A 21,155-nucleotide genomic window follows, 5' to 3' on the forward strand; every position below is an offset into this window, starting at 1 on the left:
CTTCGGGAGCTCAGTGAATGCATGAATTCGCATCTGCGGGTAATTCGTATCCAGGCCACTGCGCAAAAAATTTTGGATGGACTTCTGATTCACGTATTCGCCCGAAAACTGGATCAGAGGACGCGGGAAAAATGAATAAGCTGTCTACCTGTTATAATACGAAGTCGTTTTTGGAGAAGAGGTGCACGATAATGGAGAACTTTGATCAAGCCTTGGTAACTCAAACACCAGGCCAGCAGGTGGGAAAATATAACCAACATACATTTATTGCTTCTGCTACTAACTCAAGTCAATCGTTATGTTTATTTTCCGATGTAAGGCATCATTATTTGCCAAAGTGCTCTTGATTTTTAAATTTGAGTCCGAATCTTCGATATAGAGAAGCAAAGAAGTTGCACCTTTGCCCTAACTGTTTGCGGAAGGAGCATAGTTTGTTGCAGTGCAATTCGATTCACTTCAGATATTGCCGCATGAAGCAAAACCCATTATTGTATATGAATTATGACCAATCAGCACCATCCACCTTATTTTTAGCTCCGTCATGTGACCCAAACTTGATCAAGGCCTCCACCAAAAACCACAAATATTATACCGATCGATTACGTGTTGCTTCCAACTGCTACTATCTAGTCAACTTAGCAGTTCTTAGTTCTTTAAAACATGATATTACAGCTTGGTGTTTCTAGTATCTTAAAGCCTAATTTAATTTTTTATGTTTCTTATCTCGATCACAGACGTGGGCAGATCAATGCCTGTTGTAATTCTGATAAAGAATAGACGATTTAAAAAATTTGGAGAACCAATCGTTTTTCAGACACATCATGCAGCCAACGGAATAAACATTCAGTAGAAGCTGCCCATTTTTGAACTAACTTAAGGAGAGGTCAAGCTAAGTGCCGGAAACAATGCAGTACTGCTGCACTTTTAATCAGGAATAAAATATCCTTTATTAAACTTAAAAAATGTTTAAAGTTCTTGGATTTTATGTTTAAATTCAATTCACTTCCGTATACTCACCCCACGATGCAGTAAAATACAATAACCGAAAATTTTTTTGTTAAACTTATTGTATTTCTCTTTATTAATAAAATTTGTTAAACTCTGTTTTGTTTTATATAGTAAATTTGTATATGTATTACTTTATTGTCCTGTAATTTCTTTCTGAGTAATTAAATGTAATTTTTATAGATACAATATTGTTAATATATTCATTTATACATTTGCTTTCAATAATGATAATAAATAATTAAAAGGGTCTCGTTTTGCTCTTTATGTGATATTACAATACTTTTAAATATTATAACAATGCTTTAATTATAATTATTAAAGAATTATTATTACTTTACTATTTAAAAACTTTTAATACATATAATTAAAAATAATTGATTGTTGTCATTTAAAAGTATACTCCCTGATTAATGCATTTATAATATTGCATCATTGTTCATAATATAAAATGTATTTGCTCAGTTATTAATGTCGTTAATTCCATTACAGTGATGCGGAGTGTGACATTGCGCTAAAATATAAAAAAGGTTAATTAATGGAAAAGCTACAAAATGTCAAATTCTAACTTTAATAAATGATGTGACCTATGAGATTTATTTAGAAATCCTAACACTTGCAAATAAATAAGGCTAAATCAAAACAAACAAATTCCTTGGCCCAGTATTTTTGAATCCTTTCACTCTGTTTACATAAATTTTCTTTCCAGGAAGGGTATCCGTTTATAATTAATAGTACCTTCAAGAAAGTTTATCTATCGCCTTTTTAATCAGAACTTTTAAAAACAAATTATCATGCAAACAATATGACGCCCTTTCGTGGCTACAGGGCCACAGCACACTGCAGACGATTATACTTGCAATAATAATTTGTAGGAAAAGGTGGAAGTAAATTAGCCATTTTTTGCTGAGATATGTAACAGCGTTAACGATCGAGAATTTTTTACATGCCATAACTAACAGATAGGGAACGCCTGGGTGACGATTTACTTGGTGCTCATGCACTTCGATAGTTTCTTAAAGCAAAGGTGAGTAATTTGCTTCTTTTAAAAATTGGGAGTTGGGAGTAACCGAGTCATTTTTACCGGGGAGTAAATGATATTCATATATGGAACCAAGAATCATGTATTAATTTGGTTAAACATAAAAGCCCATTAGACTATTTTGCGAGATGGACTTAGTGTTCGTCGAATAAATCGCTTTAGGTAGCCGTCAACGTAAATAAGTTTAACCGGTTGATTATTTCATCAAGATGGTAGGTCGGGGTCTCATATATCGTCACAGATAAACAATTGGATTTGACTTCTCCTTGATGCGTTTGTCTGCAAGACCATTATATTCCCCCAACTGTAGGGAAGAAACAATCTAGACACCTGGACGCCGCCTGCCACAATTCGAAAAATCATAATTGTGGTGGGGCCCTTATCAATGAGTCAGACCAATTGAATCCAAAATGTGATTGAGATGTGATTATTTTGTTTTCAATTTCCAAATTTAACACAATTGGTGCAAAGAGTACAAGATTTGTCTCATTTTGCAATCAGGGCTAACAGATAGTGTAATATTGTTCATTAGTATGTCTTTCGTAGAATATAATTGCAGACCAAGAACATTTACTGGCGTAGGCGTTACTTGAACCTGGATGTTAATTTTAAAATTTCTAGCCTTAAATTTCCGAGATCTCGAAGTTCATACGGACGACCCGACAGCATAGCTATATAGCAGTATACTTTGCAGGGTCGGCCCCTTCTGGTTGATACAACATGCAGCATCCAGTTCGTCTCACTAAATTTATTGTTTATAGAATATACTCGGTATTTATTGAAGTTTTAAGACCCAATCAGGGACATACGGGGCTCGGCTAATCCTTCTCCGGCACCTCCACCCATCGCTACTCCTGGATCGACTCCTTTCTGTTGGACAGGGTCACACCCAGGGGCCCTCCTCTGAGTTCTCCCAAAGGTATCAAACTCCGCTCCTCGTACCCTCGTCTTTCAGCGCCTCTCCTCCGCCCGGCGTCTGCATCACGTTCCGTTTCACGCGCAGTCGCGGATCGTGCTTATTCTGAGGCAACGTTTTCTAACGAATGGCCCCTACCTCCCCTCAGACTCGGGAAGAGGATGTCCTCCGCCTCCATCGCCCCGGGCCACGTCCATGTTTCGATTGTCACCGCGGGCCTCCCAGAACAACCGGACGCGCTGCCCCGAGACTAGTCCGTGCACTACCCTGGTCATTAGCCTGTTGTTGAGTGTTATCAAAATGTACTTTCAGCCTTCTTAACATCTCCTTCAGGTTGTGTATGTAATCTTGCAGTGTCACTCCAATCACGATAATGCCATCCATCCATTTGTCTGGCATCATTTGGTGTCCTATGACTTGTGCCTACGCCCGCTGATACGTCACCGACGCCGAGTGCAATCAAAACGGCAGCTCCGTTTTTTTTTTTTTTTATCACATCATTGTTGGGTCATGCAGCCGCCAAAACTGTGCAGCAGACTAATCTTATACTCTTAATATTGTAAGCCGAAGTAGTCAGTAGTAGCAGTTGCGATGCTCATAGTGCACACCGCTGTTCTCGCACGAATTTATCTGTACGGCGCTCATTCTTCTCTTTGTTATCTACCTACACTAAGCTTGGGCGCAGCATTCGGCTGTCTGTCCCGTCAATTGTCACTTCTTCGTTTTTCGGCAACGACTTAACTTGTGCATTCGATATAGCCCTTGGTCGACCCTAGCTGGCAGTATAATTAACCAAATAAACAGTATCGGAAAAAAGACAAAACTTTCTTCGGCCATTTATTATTCGCTATTATTCAATAGCTAAACAATCATCTCTGCGCACCCCATCCTCGCTCCATATTTTGGGTCAAAAGTTCCACCCCAGTACTAGGGCGTCAATGATGTTGGAAACGACTAGCAGTTGCATTCTCAGCGTCGTTTCTCTGGGTTCGATCTTCTCGCTAATATAGCTAGCATTGGCTCTGGTGTCCTCCGTGTGTATAATTTCGTTTCAGTCTATGGGCTGTGCCTTCTCAGCTTCTCAGTGTTTTCCTGGCACCTCCTGCCTTCAGCGCCTTGTTCCCCTCTCAGGCACCTGACTTTTATATAGGGTTTCTATAGGGTTTCTCTTTCTCGAAACGTTTCCTATGTCTGTCCAACTCCTTAAAAATGTTTGCCAACTCCATAAGGGGGGAATCCAGGTGTCGGAACTAGCAGCGTCTTCGTTTCCACGTCGTTTTTGGCAATCAGGACCGTGTTGGTTCGATCGAGTTCATCAGTTTGATCGATTTTACTGAATGGTGCTGAGCTGCGCATGCGTCGGTAGGTAGTTTCGATCCCGTTATTTTCCTTTTTGCACACTGCTCCCTGGTGCGTCCTCTTTCTGGAAATCCAAAGCTTGCGCATTTAGCGTACGACATTTTCACCCGTGACTGTCGAGAGTCCAAGATCCAGCGCAACATCGATAGTTAACGGTCTCTCCGCTTTGCTGGGGTCCAAGGTCTATTATTTCCCGATTAACCTAGGTGCCCTTGACTCCTTCCATTCTTCTTAATGTAGACTTGTTCGACTCCTTACACCTGAATAATTTCTTGCCGTACAAGTGCCGATATAATTGGAAACCTGATGTACAGACAAGTATAAAACGCTTTTTAAGAACTAATTTGAACTAATTTTGTTTTTTTTTAATATTCGGTTTTGATTTTTATTGCTTGGTTGCTAGTATTCAGTTAAAGGTTGTTTGTAGGCGTTTATTAAAAGGCGTTCATTATAAGACGAACGTAGAGCTGGCTTCAGTTAAGACTAAGAACGTTTTATCGTTGATTTGGAAGAAATTCCTGTTAAGATAGAATGTGTTCTTTTTTCGAAAATGCGTTTGACAACTTTTTTCAAGGTAAGAGGGTGGAGGGTACTTCCGTTAGACAAACATCAAAACATGTTTGTCCATTGATTTTTAAAATTTCTGCATCAAGAGTCAAAAGTTAGACCCAGGAGAGAACTGACTCTTTTACCCTGTGTAATAATAATAATACTCGGTTACTCGTAAAGTAATAGGGTATACTGGATTCGTTAAATATATATTCTTGATCAGGATAAATAGGCCAGTCGATTTTGCCGTTACCGTCCGTATGAACGTCGAGATCTCAGGAACTAAAAAAGCTAGAAAGTTGAGATTCAGCATGCAACGAAGGCTTATAATTTAAATAGAAGTACCTGTGTACTATCGGATAACGATTTAGACGCCCGGTTTGTTTGCGAATCAGCCCTTGGCCCGGCTATGATCACTAAGCCCGGCGTGGTATCCAAATGTTGGCACATCTCAGCACATCTCATCTTTTAGGAGTCAAGATTCCGGCTTTCGAACCTAGAAAGCTGAACCACTGGAGGCCTTCGGGAGCTCAGTGAATGCATGAATTCGCATCTGCGGGTAATTCGTATCCAGGCCACTGCGCAAAAAATTTTGGATGGACTTCTGATTCACGTATTCGTCCGAAAACTGGATCAGAGGACGCGGGAAAAACGAATAAGCTGTCTACCTGTTATAATACGAAGTCGTTTTTGGAGAAGAGGTGCACGATAATGGAAAACTTTGATCAAGCCTTGGTAACTCAAACACCAGGCCAGCAGGTGGGAAAATATAACCAACATACATTTATTGGTTCTGCTACTAACTCAACTCAATCGTTATGTTTATTTTCCGATGTAAGGCATCATTATTTGCCAAAGTGCTCTTGATTTTTAAATTTGAGTCCGAATATTCGATATAGAGAAGCAAAGAAGTTGCACCTTTGCCCTAACTGTTTGCGGAAGGAGCATAGTTTGTTGCAGTGCAATTCGATTCACTTCAGATATTGCCGCATGAAGCAAAACCCATTATTGTATATGAATTATGATCAATCAGCACCATCCACCTTATTTTTAGCTCCGTCATGTGACCCAAACTTGATCAAGGCCTCCACCAAAAACCACAAATATTATACCGATCGATTACGTGTTGCTTCCAACTGCTACTATCTAGTCAACTTAGCAAGTCATCTGAATTTGAATCATAGAAGTTCGTAAACCTTAAATTCTGGGATCCATGATTTCTTGCGCAATCGCGGGATGCAAGCTATCGTGCTTCATTCGCAGCTGTTAGGACTCACAGTATTGCGGATTATCACCCCCATTTTCAATATAAATGCAACATCATGGAGGATACCACAAAACATTTCGCTCGCTGATCCTTATTTCAATCAATCACAACGAATTGAAGGGAATTCGTTTGGAAAGGACGTTTTTAACTCTTCAAAACACCATCTTGGTTCGATAGTAAGTGGAGGGATGTCGACTATGCCTAATCACAATTCGGGTTTTGCAGCCATAATTAAGGACAATGCTGATCATTCTGATGATGACACACTTACCGCAATATTGAATCGGTTTGCCTTCGCCAAAGCCATCTTTGTTGCCGGAAGGCTTGCGATGCGAGCAACTATTCAATGAAAATTTCACTTGACTTGGTCAATACTCTGTTCGCCTCTTGTCCTATTCAGAATTCCAATCTCAAGGGGATTCCTATAGCATGGCTCGTCGTCGTTACAGGAGCTTGGAAGCTAAGCTGGACAAAAACCCAGAAAAAACACTAAAAGATTAGTATTCAGCATTTTTATGGGAATATATTAATCCAGGCGACATGTCCCTTGCAACAAAAAAACCAGAGGTAACACACTTATTTTAGCCTCAAATTTGCGTTCGTAAGCAGGAGAGCAAGAGCACAAAGCTTCGTGCCGTGTTTGATGGATCCAGGATTCGGATTCGGATTCGGATTCTTTCATCGCAGTGCTGAGAAGATTCATTAGCTTTTAAGACAGTTCGCGTACCATTGGGAGTGACAATAATAAAAACTTTGTCGGTGCAATGTGCGAGCTTGCCGTACTATAAGCGCTATTTTCGAGCGAGCCGCACACGTCGTCGATAACCTCCAAATGCTTAGCTGATGGGATCGATTGAAAGATTATTACTCCGCGCACCCTGCACTTCGGTGGTTTAAGGGAGGCTGCTTTTAAATCGGCTAAATTTAACTTCTACAGAGTCATCAGTGATTTCATCATAGCCATCGAAGGATTAAGAAATCTTGCGTATGAGATTTCTGCCCAAGGCGCATCCAGGAAGTCAATCCCGGCGGGGACGGCGTCTTCAGATCAGCTATTGCGTACACCCTTTTAGTGAGATCGTAAGACTTTGAAGATTCAAAACCAGAATTTAAAAGCAGGGGAAGGGGTACTATTATCGCGTTGACTCAGTTGGATTGCGACAAAGAAAATGCAGGTCGACCATAAACGAGTCTCCGATGACCCGGTCAGCGGCTGCAATAGATTGCAGAAAGTAAAGAAAATCAACATCAGTTCCGGGCACACTTCACCGAAGGGGTATTAACTCCCATAATAGGGGAAAGTTAGAAATATGATTCCTTGGTGGGAACACTTGGCATAGAAGACCAATAGATCAGAAAAAGCTCTACACCGGTATAAAAAGACCAAGGCCCACAGATTGGAAAGTCAGTCAGTACCCGGGTAAACACCCGTAGTCAGTCCCCGGGTAAACACCCGTACTCAGTACCCGGGAAAAAACCCATAGTCAATACCCGGGTAATCATCCGTACGTCAAATACCCGGGCAATTATCCGTCAGTCTATAGGCGGGAAGACTCAAGGATAACTCCAGTCGAGGAAAAAACAATAGAGAACGCTATAGGCAAGTTCGCCGACTATCTGATACCCGTTACTGAGCTGGTAGAAGTGGGAAGGAGAGTCTTTAACACTGACAGTTTTTGGTGGTTTGTGGGCGTTAGAGTGGGCGTAGCAAAAAGTTATTTGGATAGTTATTTCGATGGAAATTCACAAGACTAATACAAAAATAAAAAATATCAAAACATTTTTCAAAAGTGTGGGCGTGGCAGTTATGGGCGGTTTGTGGGCGTTAGAGTGGGTGTGAAAACATGAATCGACAAGCTTGCGCTGCTTCTATGTCTCTGGAGCTTGCATGCTGGGTATCCACTTTCTAGCTTTTATAGTTCCTGAGATCTCGATGTTCATACGGACGGACAGACAGACGAACGGACAGACGGACATGACCAGATCGACTCGGCTGTTGATCCTGATCAAGAATATATATACTTTATATGGTCGGAAACGCTTCCTTCTCCCTGTTACATACTTTTCAACGAATCTAATATACCCTTTTACTCTACGAGTAACGGGTATAAAAATGACAAGAAGCAAGGACGCTATCATCCTTTAAAATAACAGGACCTATCTTGGAAGAATCCAGGACTAACAAGGAACACACTTTGAAGGAAGACCATAGTTCCACAAAACTCTCAGGATGGGCGGCAAGGAGTCTAAAGCCTCCGACAACACAGAAAATGTGATCAACACCGTGGAAGTTGTCGACCACAAGCAGGAAATAGTAGGGATGCAGCATACCCTGGAATTCATCGCTGATTTACTGATCTTCCTGGCTCTATTTAAGCTAGTGAAAATGTACAAGAGATCCGTACAGCGGAGGGGGGACCATCACCATACCCTGGACAGAATTGCATCCGGTTTCCCACAAAGTGCTTAATTGAAAATACTAACTGCAAAACAATTAAATAAAGAACAAGTGAACCGGTGCATTGCCGTTAATGTGAATATCAGCGAAAACAAGCAACAGCATAGACGTTCCTAACAATTGCTTGCTCCAAGTAATCTGAGAGCCGAATAGCAGCCACAGCGTGCCACAAAAGAAAAGAAAACCAACTCATTCATTCATGCATATATATGCATAATTCACTTAGTGTATTTTTTTTATCTTTGTTTGTGTATATCTTTATATTGTTCGGTTACAATTAATTGGTGCACGAAGGTATATGTATGTATAACTCCATCACTATATATAAATATATAGCAACATCCAGTTTGACGGAACCCTGTTCCCGAGTTTTCTCTATATATTTATATATATACATATATTCTCGTGCTCGTTCTCTTTTTACACCATTAGTAAATATAAGTATTTTTCTGTAACAATGGTAACCGAAGGGTGTTCGGTTTAAAGAAAATTATGTTATTGTTAGCCTCTTCCAGGCCATGTATTTTATTAATAGAAGTTAAATATTTTTTTGTATTCAATATTGTCTTAAATAGAAATTTCTTTTTAGCGGCGAGTATCCGCCTTCTTTTTGTTATGCAAAAACAAGAGCCCTCAGAGCGACCTTTGTAGTCGTGAATAGCCAACAATTTTTGTTGACGTGCGCTGTGATGAATTCGATACTCCTCGCTAAAAACAATTATAGCCAGCTTTTCATAATTTTTGTGTGCTAGCCTTTTAATTTATTTGTATTACATGGCACTAGCCAACAATTTATTACTCAATAAAATTATGCTATTATTGTAACTACAACCAAATGAGTAGGTAAACATTTCCAGAAGGGGTGCTGACTTGAGAAGTGGAGTAGGTCATAAACGATGACATAAGGGGATCGTACTGCGCGGCCCGCGACGATCCATCAGGCATGCGGACGTATGAAGGGGAGGGAACGTGGCCGAAACATTGCCCGATCGTTTTACGATCAAGCTACAGCTTGTGGGGCTGTGAGGAACGGTACGAACTTTTTCAGGCATGGTGCCTGAACATCTGATGCCCCTCCCTCGGCCTGAGTCCTTAACATAGCTATGATCCGCACAGCTACCAGTCTAATCAAAAGAGCGATCGTAAAACTAGCCCTTCTGCCCATCCGATTTCAATATAGTTTGAACCGTACCTTTTCTAACGGGGGAGAATTAGGTTTATATTGTGAAGGCAAGCCTTCGCTCAGCCAGTCTGCATCTCCATATAAAACAAAGCATACAAATACATTAATGTAACCTATTTGTGCGTTCTTATTCATTATAATCATAATAAGGAAGGCATATTGGTTGTTTTCCCCATGTGCAACAGCAAAGAAAATGAAGCTCGATAATAAACGAGTGTCAAAAACCCAGTTCAGCGGTCACAATGCCTCACATGGAAATTTTACTTCAATAATTGGCAAAGTTCCTTAGTAGGCCACTAACTGCCAAAGGTTGGCTTATATTTCAATAGTAAAATATTAATCCTGTTGGAAACACTTAGCCATGGGACCGATTATAAGAGTAGAAAAGAATGCTCAAGTCCAGTATAAAAGACCTCAGCCTAATAAAAGGACGGGCATCCTTTAGAAAGGGTCTCGAAAGCAGACAGTCTCGGGAGGGGACACTCTCGGGAGAAGACATTTTCGAGAGAAGACAGTCTCGAGTGGAGCCGCTTTCTGGAGAGGACAGTCCCGTAAGAAGACAGTCTAGAGAGATAGAGATATACGGACGTTTGAGATCCAGTCTAGATAGGAGACCTTGTCCCAGATCCTAAATGAAATTCAGGGACTTAAGAATCCTGGACTTGAATGATACGGTGATTGCAAAAGGAATTCTTGTGAAGCCAGACCGGCTTTTCGAACCAATAGAGAGGAAAGTCCAAGATGGGCAGCTAGGATTCCAAAACCTTCGACAACACTAGGACGAGATCTTACGCGAGCCGAATTGATAGTTTCCGGCACAGTACTGTGCCAATATAAAGCTCAACTTAAATAATTTTAGCCCAGGATAAAAAGTCTGCAGAAAGAGCATCAGAACCAGTGCATCGAAGCATTTTTATATGCCAACCAAAATAAAGGTAAAACAGAAGCTCCCAAAACAAGTGTAGTGGCCGAGGAATTGGAGAATTAGACCATCGGGTGGAGCATGTGAAGCATACATAAGATCATAAATACATTTTGTTTTATGTGTGTAACGTTTGACTTTACTCACATTAAGTTTGCGCAAGTATATCTGTATATCTGTAAAATTCCAATTGCTTGTCTAGGAACATCAAGGATTCAACGCGTCGATATCTCATCGCCCGCGATTAGAGTGGGGTAAGTTTGATGGAACACGGTTCCCATATTCTCTTTATAACTTTTATATATACATATATTCGTGTCTAACTTCATATATTTCATAACTTCATAAACTTTTTTTTTGTTTAGCTTCTTCCAGGCAATGAATTGCATTTCAAATTAAATGTTTATATATATATATTTATATTTTATTTATTTATTTTATATATATATTTATATATTTTATATATTTATATTTTAATAAATAGAAATGACTCTTCAGCGGAGAGCATCAGCTTGTATTTGATCCACAAAGACAAGAGCAAGGGGGTCGTATTGCGCGGCCCGCGACAATTCATTGGACAATCTTACATGGACGTGTGCAGGGGAGGGAAATGTGGCCGACACACTGTCCAATCGTTTCACGATCAAGCAACGTCCTGTGGGGCAGTGAGGACTGATGACGGACGAACGATATGAGCCCAATTATTTTAAAGACACTTCTAACACTTGTTCTCGTTTTGTTGGATATCTAAGAGGCTTACCAAGATCCTGTGACCCAAATACGACGAGCTAGCGCTCGAATACCTGAACATCAGACGCCTCTCTCGGCTCAAGTCCTTATCCAGAGCAGGGGATAAGACGTAAGAAGTAAAAATCGGAGACCAAGGTAACGACTTTGTGGTGGGCGTCTAAATTAACAAACAGGATCGTGGATGGTGGTCAGCTACACAAAGTACAAGGCGTGAATCAGCAAATCTACAAGTTGTAGTGGTGAATAGTTCTAGTTGCACGCTTACTAAAAAGTAACAGAATAAGCACTAAGAAGAAATAGAAGGAAAGAGGATTTGCAAAGCAGACTGCTTGCCCACTATGGTTCGATTTTGGATAATAATGGTGATGTGCAATTCGAAGTAGATAATAATCAGGAGGAAGATGAGTTTGTTGCATCAGTAACTTCTAAAAATGTGCAGGCAGGTCGAAATACTAAACGTAGGCGGAATCCAGTTGTAGGTGGGCATGGTTCACATTGAAGGATTTTTAAGGAAGTGGGTATCAGTGTTAATGAACAAAATCAGCAGACATTAATCAGTGGATCGAAGAACTTAAATAGCGCGCACTTACGGTGGAATGGAGTCAGTCGCAAGTGTTCATAACTGCAACCCAATTTCTCAGGTGAGCGCCAAAGCTTTTTGTTCATATCCAGCGTGATGAATACTTTAAAAAGCGTATTGGCAGAGTTTAATTGTAGACTTGAAAACCGACGGAAAAGGAAGACTAAATCCTTACACAAGTTTATATATGGTGTAATGGAACTGGCCAAGCCAGTTGATTTAGATGATAAAAGCTGGATCGAATACTTTGTCGAAGGTATTCCAGATTTTATTATACCAAGACAAGACTATGAGGCAGTTAAAAATCCTAAAGCAAGTCAACGCCCACAAACCGCCCAAAACTGCCACGCCCACACTTTTGAAAAATGTTTTGATATTTTCCCATTTTTGTATTGGTCTTGTAAATTTCTATCGAATTGCCAAAAAACTTTTTGCCACGCCCACTCTAACGCCCAAAAACCGCCAAAACCTGTCAGTGCTGAAGACTCTCCTCCGCACTTCCACTACCTGAGTAACGGGTATCAGATAGTCGGGGAAAACGACTATAGCGTTCTCTCTTGTCTTAGTATTAGTCTTGTAAATTTTAAATTTTATATATATTATTTTATATATATTATGTAAATTTCTATCGATTTGCCAAAAAAATGTTTTAATATTTTCTCACATTTCTTATTAAACTTGCAACTTTATATCGATTTGCCAAAAATCTTTTTGCACGCCCACAAACCGCCAAAACTGTCAGTGTTTAAGTCTCTCCTTCGCACTTCCCATAGCTGAGTAACGAGTATCAGTTAGTCGAGGAACTCGATTATACCGTTCTCTCTTGTTATAAATAGTCTGAGGAGTTGAAACTCTGTGCGGCAGTGCGAAGCCGAGGAGAAAGAGAGTTTGGAGAAACTAAATCGGTAGAAAGAGAGTTTGAAGAAACAGAACCGATAGAAAGAGAGTTTGGAGATCAGACGGCTGTAATGAGAGAAGGAGACGCCACGAGCAGGACGGCAAGACAACAGTAGGCGTCGACGTGCCAGGGTATGGAGATTGACGGTATCAGATGGACGTTGGACCAGACCAAGCTAGACTTTGGATCCGGAGAGGAGGCCTATATAAACAGGCCGAAAGCTGAAAGCTGGACAGTCAAGGAGAACGAGTATACAAGTCAACAACGTGAAGAAACGAAGTCAGCAAGGGAGCTACAGGCGTGTTAGTCAGCAAGGAACAAGATCGGTACGTCGAAACGTTCGGGACAAGGAAAGTCTCCGAACTGAGACACAGGTAGCTGAGGTCCAATACGACGAAGCACGGTTAGTCCGGAAGCATTCAATAGGCGGGGCCAAACCGAAGAGGGTCCCGAAGAGGCGGCAGGAATTGTAATAAAGACCCGGTCGACTGTGTCGGAGACTACATACGTGAACCTGGCGATTGCCTGGTGTGTCCGTGCGATCCGAGCAGGCTTGGTACCGGGATCATAGCAGACGTGGGGTTGGTGTGTTGCTGTTCCACCGGGAGTTTGCCTTGGGGATCCCAGCCGTTAGCTGCCGTGAGTTCGCATACGACGACAATCCTCAGCCCGCACCACTCGGGAGGACGAGAGCGGCGAGACAGCAGAACGAAGCCGCTAAGCCGACCACCCAGGTCCTTCCGCACCACCTAGAGAGAAAGGGTAGGGTGGGACGTTCGACTTTCACTGGGCGTCTTGCTAAGGGACTGCGGCGTAAACCAGATTGCGCCGAGCGTCGGTAGGAACTAACAAGGCGTCTGGCGTGACCGACCGGAAAAGGGCAAGGGACAGGAGGTAGCGGCTAGCGATGCGTACGCCTTGAGAGCCCAGCACTTGTTCACCCTAGTCTGGGAATGGTGACGCTTCCCTAAGCCCACAGCTTTTTTTCTCACCACCAACCACGTGTGTCCTCGGCAGTACCAGGTGAGGGTCCAGCTCTACGACGGGAGAGCGAAGACGTCCGAATAATCAAATCACATTATAAATCTAGGCAAGAATTAATATCCAAGAAACGAGAATTGCAAAGTGTTGTCACTGGTAGCCGGGTAATAACGTTTTAATATAAATTTGGTGGGACGAACACACAAAATCTTTTCAGCTAGTCGCACGTATTCCGTAGCGAACAGACCAATAAAATCACTTCGTTGCAATAGTTCTGTTAAATACCACCTAAGCATGTTTTTAATTGGCAACTGTGTATATTTTCCATAACTAGTTATTTTTTAAAGTGACCTTCAAAAATGTATTCTTTAGAAGATTTGTATGCTGATATTAATTTTATGCGAACTACTTTATCGTGCATTTTCGTGCTTAAAAACAACTTAAGATTTTTTGCCAAAACATACATTTTTTAATTTTATAATTATTAAATGCACACAATAGTTTTTGAATATACATACCGCTTAAACAAATAATCTTCTTTTCAAAACAACAACTTAGTGAATTACTCTTCTTGCATTCCAGGCTAAGGATTGACACACACCAGAAATCAACCAAAAAAATATAACCAATGCAACAGTCGCATTCGAAGTTCGCTCTGCCCATGGAGCTCCCGTATTTGTGAATATCCAGGGGGTACTTGGTGATGGTATGGTCCCAGATGGCTTGTTAGGCTTTTCTTGTCCATATTTTTTAAGATGATGAATGTTTCCTGAAAGTGTATATTTGAGTATAGTATTTGAGTAAGTATATTTGAGGAAATTGAGATAATTTATATTTATAAAATAAGAGAGAACGCGATAGTTAAGTCCCTCTACTATCAATGACATTTTGCATATAAAGGGTGATTTTTTAACTACATATTATATATATATTATATATATTATATTATATCATATTATATATATGCTGCCCATCGCAATATTTGAAGGTAGAAGTCTTATTGGCCGCGTTGCCTAAGCGGCTTTCATTGTTTTTCGGCCTCAACTTTTTACCACGTGTGGAATTTTCTGTGGCTTCATCGATCGCAGAAAGATCCAGGTCTGCGCGCAACCGGAGCACCCGCCGCGTGCAGCGGAAAGCTGTGCTTTCTCCTTTCTGCTGCCATCCAAGTAAAGATCGCAGGCCACTCCGAGTTGGCGTCCTTTATCTACTCTTCATCGCCGCAAGCAGGGAGCAGATCGCCGTGAACCCGTTATTGTCACGTAGAAGACGTGCACACATCGGCGTGGTGTGGATCTTTTCTTCGCCTTCATCGCGCACATTCAATTGGTGCGGTGTCCCTGTCGCACACATCGAATAGGTGTGTCTTCTGCATTTTCATCCGTGCGCATTGCATGAATATTCGTGTACAACCCGATTCCGGCGAGAAGCTGCTGGTTGTGACGCTGCATCCGCTGCGTACTTGAAGCAGCCCAACAAAACTGTTCGTTCCCTGCAGGGCCTTGTTAGATTCTGGCTTTCAACTGCACTTGGTCACCTCTCGGTCTGCAAATCAACTGCAAGGTCGAAGTCGTCTGGCTCCGTCACTGGAATCGGGGATTCCAATTTCGCGACTGATGGATTCTCGGTAGGAATTGCGGATTACGGACTGGAAGATTCCAGAAAACCTGCAGCTCGCCGGCCCGGAATTTTATAAGGCTCAGCGTGTTGACCTGTTAATAGCTGCTGTGCGTAGGTCAGATATAGTTGTTGCCAGGACTGCCACTGCTTCAAAAAACTCGTTTGGGCTGGGTTGTGTCTGGAGGCTGCGCGCGCATATGCGGTAGCGCCTTAATAGCTTCACGCGTTCCTTCTGCAGCTAGCGAGGAAAACAGCATTGATGTTGTACTTGATTCACTTCTGCAGCGCTTCTGGGAGGTAGAAAATTGTTCCGGCCCAATAGTTCAAGCCACTAAGGAGGAGCTAGATTGCGAGTCATCACTCTGGGCGCAGGACCAGCCTATCTTATGGAACCTGAAAGAGATTGACCAACAACTGCTTGTCCTGACAAACTGGTGATTGAGCTTCGTCGAAGTGTGTTCATCGTAAATGCTGCGTTTGGTGCAGCGCGCGCATTTATGGGAGGACATGCAGTCCCTAAAAACGCTAGAAAAGAGTTTCCTCGTCTAGTTCCATATCCTCGCTTTCGCCGTCCCTGGATCAATTTAAACTTCTTAGAGTAGGCGGTCGCCTCCGCAATTCGTCATTGGACTTTGATGGCCGCCACCCGAAAATCCTCCCAAGGTCCCATCCGGTGACTCTGGCGATTATTTCGCATTACCATGAAACCAATCTTCATGCCGGACCTCAAGCTCTTCTGGGTGCAATTCGATCTTAACATTGGCCTTTTGGGGGGAGGAAGACGTTTACCAAGGCCGTGAACAGATGCGTCAGATGTTTTCGGATTAAGCGAGGAAGACGGCTACCAAGGCCGTGAACAGATGCGTCAGATGGCGGACCTTCCCAAGGAGCGCTTGGAAGGAACTCACGCTTTTGAGGTTGCTGGGATAGACTTCTGTGGACCCTTCTCTGGAACTTCAAAGGTTATTTCTCAGCAGCGAGCATCAAGGCTCCGTTCAGAATTTTTGCCTTTCGGAGACGATAGACTGGCGGTTCATCCCTCCACGGTCGCCCCATTTCGGTGGACTTTGGGACTTTCTTCCGCGCTGTGGGAACGGCGGTTCTGACCTTCGACGCTGGTGTGCCACATCTTGGCCGTTATTAACTCCAGACCTTTAGTTCCCATTTCAGAGAACCCTGCCGATCTGGACGTCTTCACTCTGGCGCATTTTCTCAATGGTGGTCCGCCTTCGTCGTTTGACGAGCCAGATATAACGGACCTAAACTATAATCGGCTTGACTCTTGGCAGTGCATGTCCTTTCTCCAGCAAATCTTTTGGTCGCGATGGAAGAAAGGATACTTGACGTTGCTCCAGCAGCGGTCCACGTGGCGCACCCCAAAGCCTGGCGTAGCCGTGGACAGTGTCGTTTTTGTTAAGGAAGAGAGTCTGCCTTCAATAAGATGGCCTTAGGCGAGAGTCATGCAGTTGATTCCTGGCAGAGACGGCGACGCTCGAGTTGCAGAATTGAGGACCGCGTCTGGAGTAATAAGGCGGGCAGTGAACACGCTGTGTCTGCTTCCCCTTAAGGACTCTGTTGGAAACCAAGCTTCCAACGGGGGGAGGATGTTGGGTCATGCAGCCGCCAAAACTGTGCAGTAGACTAATTTTATACTCTTAATATTGTGAGCCGAAATAGTCATTAATAGCAGTTGCGATGCCCATAGTGCATCACACTCTCTCTCTCTTTGTTATCTACTCTCTCTTTGTTATCTACCTACATTAAGCTCGGGCGCTGCATTTCGGCTGTCTGTCCCGCCAATTGTCACTTCTTCGTTTTTCGGCAATGACTCAACTTGTGAATTTGATATAGATCTTGGTCGGCCCTAGCTGCCAGTAAAATAAACAAAACAAACAGTATCGGAAAATATTCGGCTATTTATTATTCGCAACAGCTATTGAAAAAGCTCAATAGCTAAACAAAGAGCTTTCTTAACGTAAATACCTTAACCTTTAGATTTAAGGATAGCTTAGGAAAATGTATCAAAATATTATCTTTATCTTTGATTATATGGTGTCGAATATGAATTAATCTGATGTCTTTTTGGGCACCAAAGGGTATGTAAAGTAGCGGTTGCATAAGGGTGAAGTCCTAATGGATTTCACAGGTAGGGTGGGTATAGAACGAGGCCAATAACATCTGGTCCTCGTCTTCAACAGGTACACTTTATTGTCTGATTCGTAGCCGTTTGTTTATCGTATTTGCAGCTATCGTATCTCTGTCTACTGTATTGTAGCTGTGACACTCTTGTTCATCTTAAGACAAAACCCACGCCCATTTTCCCTGAGTTGGCTGGTCAAAAAGGTAGACAGAGTGTGTTGAGGTGGACAACGCCCATTGAGTGTGTTCGTTACAGTTATGATAGGCGCCCAACCTAAGGGCTAGCCCGATGCCTGATAAGGCATCTGTCGTTTGAAAGCCAAGCTTCCCGTTAATGAACAATCCATCCACATTTAGTTTCAGTCATATATTTATACCCGTTACTCGTAGAGTAAAAGGGTATACTAGATTCGTTGAAAAGTATGTAACAGGCAGAAGGAAGCGTTTCCGACCATATAAAGTATATATATTCTTGATCAGGATCAATAGCTGAGTCGATTTGGCCATGTCCGCCTGTCCGTCTGTCCGTCCGTCTGTCCGTCTGTCCGTCCGTATGAACGCTGTGATCTCAGGAACTACAAAAGCTAGAAAGTTGAGATTAAGCATACAGACTCCAGAGATATAGCTGCTTGCGCTGTTTGTCGATTCATGTTGCCACGCCCACTCTAACGCCCACAAACCGCCCAAAGCTGCCACGCCCACACTTTTAAAAAATGTTTTGATATTTTTTCATTTTTGTATTAGTCTTGTAAATTTCTATCGAGTTGCCAAAAAACTTTTTGCCACGACCACTCTAACACCCATAAACAAGACTCTCCTTCGCACTTCCACTAGCTGAGTAACGGGTATCAGATAGTCGGGGAACTCGACTATAGCGTTCTCTCTTGTTTTTATTCCGTCCTGGAATTTATGGTCTAGATCTAGTGTTGAACAAATAGTCCAGTGTTTAATGCACAGTGACAGTGACAGAACAAATCACTAGGGCTTTCACTCAAATGAATAGATCCACATTTGCTAATAATAGACAGAGTGAGCCCCAGCAGGATATATTAACTAATTTCGGTCGAAAAGCTCACGAGATAAATTTAGTACGAAGTAGCAATCAAAATGTTAGGACTTCTCCAGACTTTCGTAGCGATCGAAGTGATCTTTCTTTGGATTGACCTGATAGGATTTCCAATATAATATATAATTGGCGTATTAAATTCAGCGGGTCAGCCAACAACATTGCCATTGAGAATTTTATTTACCGTGTAAATTGTCTCACTTCGCAATGCTTAAGCGAAAACTTCGAACTACTTTCCCAATACGCTAATTTACTGTTTGCAGGTCTGGCCTTAGCATTTTATTGGCGTGTTCATAGATCAACAAATAACATACATAGAATACATAGAATTGGTGCGAATTGGCACACATCGAATAGGCGTGTCTTCTGCATTTTCATCCGTGCGCATTGCATGTTAATTTTCCTATGAATATATACCTAAAAACTCTACGATTCTAATTTAGCGTACTTTGTGGAAGATCTGAGAATGTGATTTTTTATATATGTGATTTTCCCAACTTAAATTAATACCCACAGCTACACATCAACAGTCATCAGGCCTATTGACATCGATGGAAAGTGCGTAGGTACGGCATAGCCGTAAAACATGTAATACCTGTATATATACATATATACAGTCAGAGATTCCTAACTCGTGCGTTAAAAATTCCTAGCCTTAACTAAGTTCGAAATTTAAAGAAACTAAGGTCTAAATATCAATTCGTAGTGGTCTTGATGTAAAGTAACCCGAAGACATATTGTAAAGAAAAGTTACAATATATGCATTCCTATCTTAATCATTTTTCTTTTTGTTTGCTGTAAATCAACAAAATTACTCAATAAGAGCTTTCTTAACGTAAATACCTTAACCTTTAGATTTAAGGATAGTTTAGGAAAATGTATCAAAATATTATCTTTATCTTTGATTATATGATTTCGAATATGAATTAATCTGATGTCTTTTTGGGCACCAAAGGGTATGTAAAGTAGCGGTTGTATAAGGGTGAAGTCCGAATGGATTTCACAGGTAGGGTGGGTATAGAACGAGGCCAATAACATCTGGTCCTCGTCTTCAACAGGTACACTTTATTGTCTGATTCGTAACCGTTTGGTTATCGTATTTGCAGCTATCGTATCTCTGTCTACTGTATTGTAGCTGTGACACTCTTGTTCATCTTAAGACAAAACCCACGCCCATTTTTCCTGAGTTGGCTGGTCAAAAAGGTAGACAGAGTGTGTTGAGGTGGACAACGCTCTTTGAGTGTATGTGTTAGACAATGTAGCAGACATTAAACACTGAGGGCATTCAGAAAAGTTAAAGTTTTGGTGCGGTTTATAGGCACGTGGCTTCATTGAAACTTACTCCCTTAAAGATGATGCGAATCAAAATGTAATTGCGAATGATAACAATGAGGATGATGTCTAGCTTTTTTTTTAGCCTTAAATGCAGGAGCATGACATGTGGTTCCAACAAGACGTTGCGACATGTCACACAGCACGCGGAAGACTGACGAAAGGTAAGAATTACCAATTATTTTACAGGCAATTCTAATATTTATTCTAGTTATGTTGGAGTTGTGAGAGAAGAACCCAGAACCCACGACCCGAATACGTCGAGCTGGCAACCCTCGGCCCAAGTACTTTTTTTCGGGCAAGGGGGGGACTAACACGCCGAAGTAACAAATGGTTAGCTGAACGGAAAACTTAGACTATGCTTTGTTATTATTACATAAATACTTATACAATTATAAATAAACTTTATCTTGCTCAATCTTGCATAACCGTAACGTATCATGCTTGATCGAGGTGGTGAAAGTAAATGCTAATCCTAATGAACAGTTAAAAAGACTATAAAATAACATGAAAAGTTAAGTTAAAAAAGAAGCAGAGTTTGCATTTGTGTAAAACCATGTGGTAAAATATGAGAAGAGGAAAAAAACCATAAAAACTATATGTGGGAAGCAAAAAAAAACATAGGAAGACGACAAATTGGCTTTAAATTATCTTAGAGTAGTGACAATTATAAAATTGCTGAGCATACAATGCGAGAAAAAATTCTTTGAAGAAACTGCAGATGCCTACGTTCTGGATGAACAGCATGGATATGTACAAGAACTCATTAAAATGACCAAAGATACTCCAACGCTGATACACAGAAGAAGGTGGACAAAAGAAAGTTCATCTATACGTTTTGCAGATGAGGCATTTTGCTCATCTCGCCAGCTACGTTTATCCGATTTATAAACGACGTTTTTCAAGATCTTGTTGGCCGAGATATAATGCAAATTTATATGGATGACATTATCATATACGGAAAGCTTAAAGTAATAATGGAGGTAGCTGCTCTTTTTACCCAAACTGTAAGGAAGAAGGATGTTCCTCGCAAGGTTGCGTAATGGATTTTGGATCTGGAGCATTTAGACTAGGCCGATTTTCAAATT

The 21,155-nt window shown here is 41.5% G+C and overlaps 1 protein-coding gene across 2 annotated transcripts in view; it reads right to left on the minus strand.

The window, feature by feature from the left end:
- Nucleotides 1-1,405: 1,405 nt before the first annotated feature.
- The window catches only part of LOC120444328 (lachesin), a 278,432-nt gene continuing 258,682 nt past the window's right edge, over nucleotides 1,406-21,155 (minus strand). For both annotated transcript variants that reach the window (XM_039623884.1, XM_039623893.1), the window contains 2 exons: nucleotides 14,429-14,679; nucleotides 1,406-1,519 (listed from right to left, as the gene is read on the minus strand). In XM_039623884.1, coding sequence (XP_039479818.1) covers nucleotides 14,465-14,679 — 215 coding nt within the window. In that variant the 3' untranslated portion in view covers nucleotides 1,406-1,519; nucleotides 14,429-14,464. The remainder of the gene's footprint in view (nucleotides 1,520-14,428; nucleotides 14,680-21,155) is intronic.

The sequence above is a fragment of the Drosophila santomea genome, chromosome 2L, assembly GCF_016746245.2.
Source record: "Drosophila santomea strain STO CAGO 1482 chromosome 2L, Prin_Dsan_1.1, whole genome shotgun sequence".
NCBI classification, from domain to species: domain Eukaryota; kingdom Metazoa; phylum Arthropoda; class Insecta; order Diptera; family Drosophilidae; genus Drosophila; species Drosophila santomea.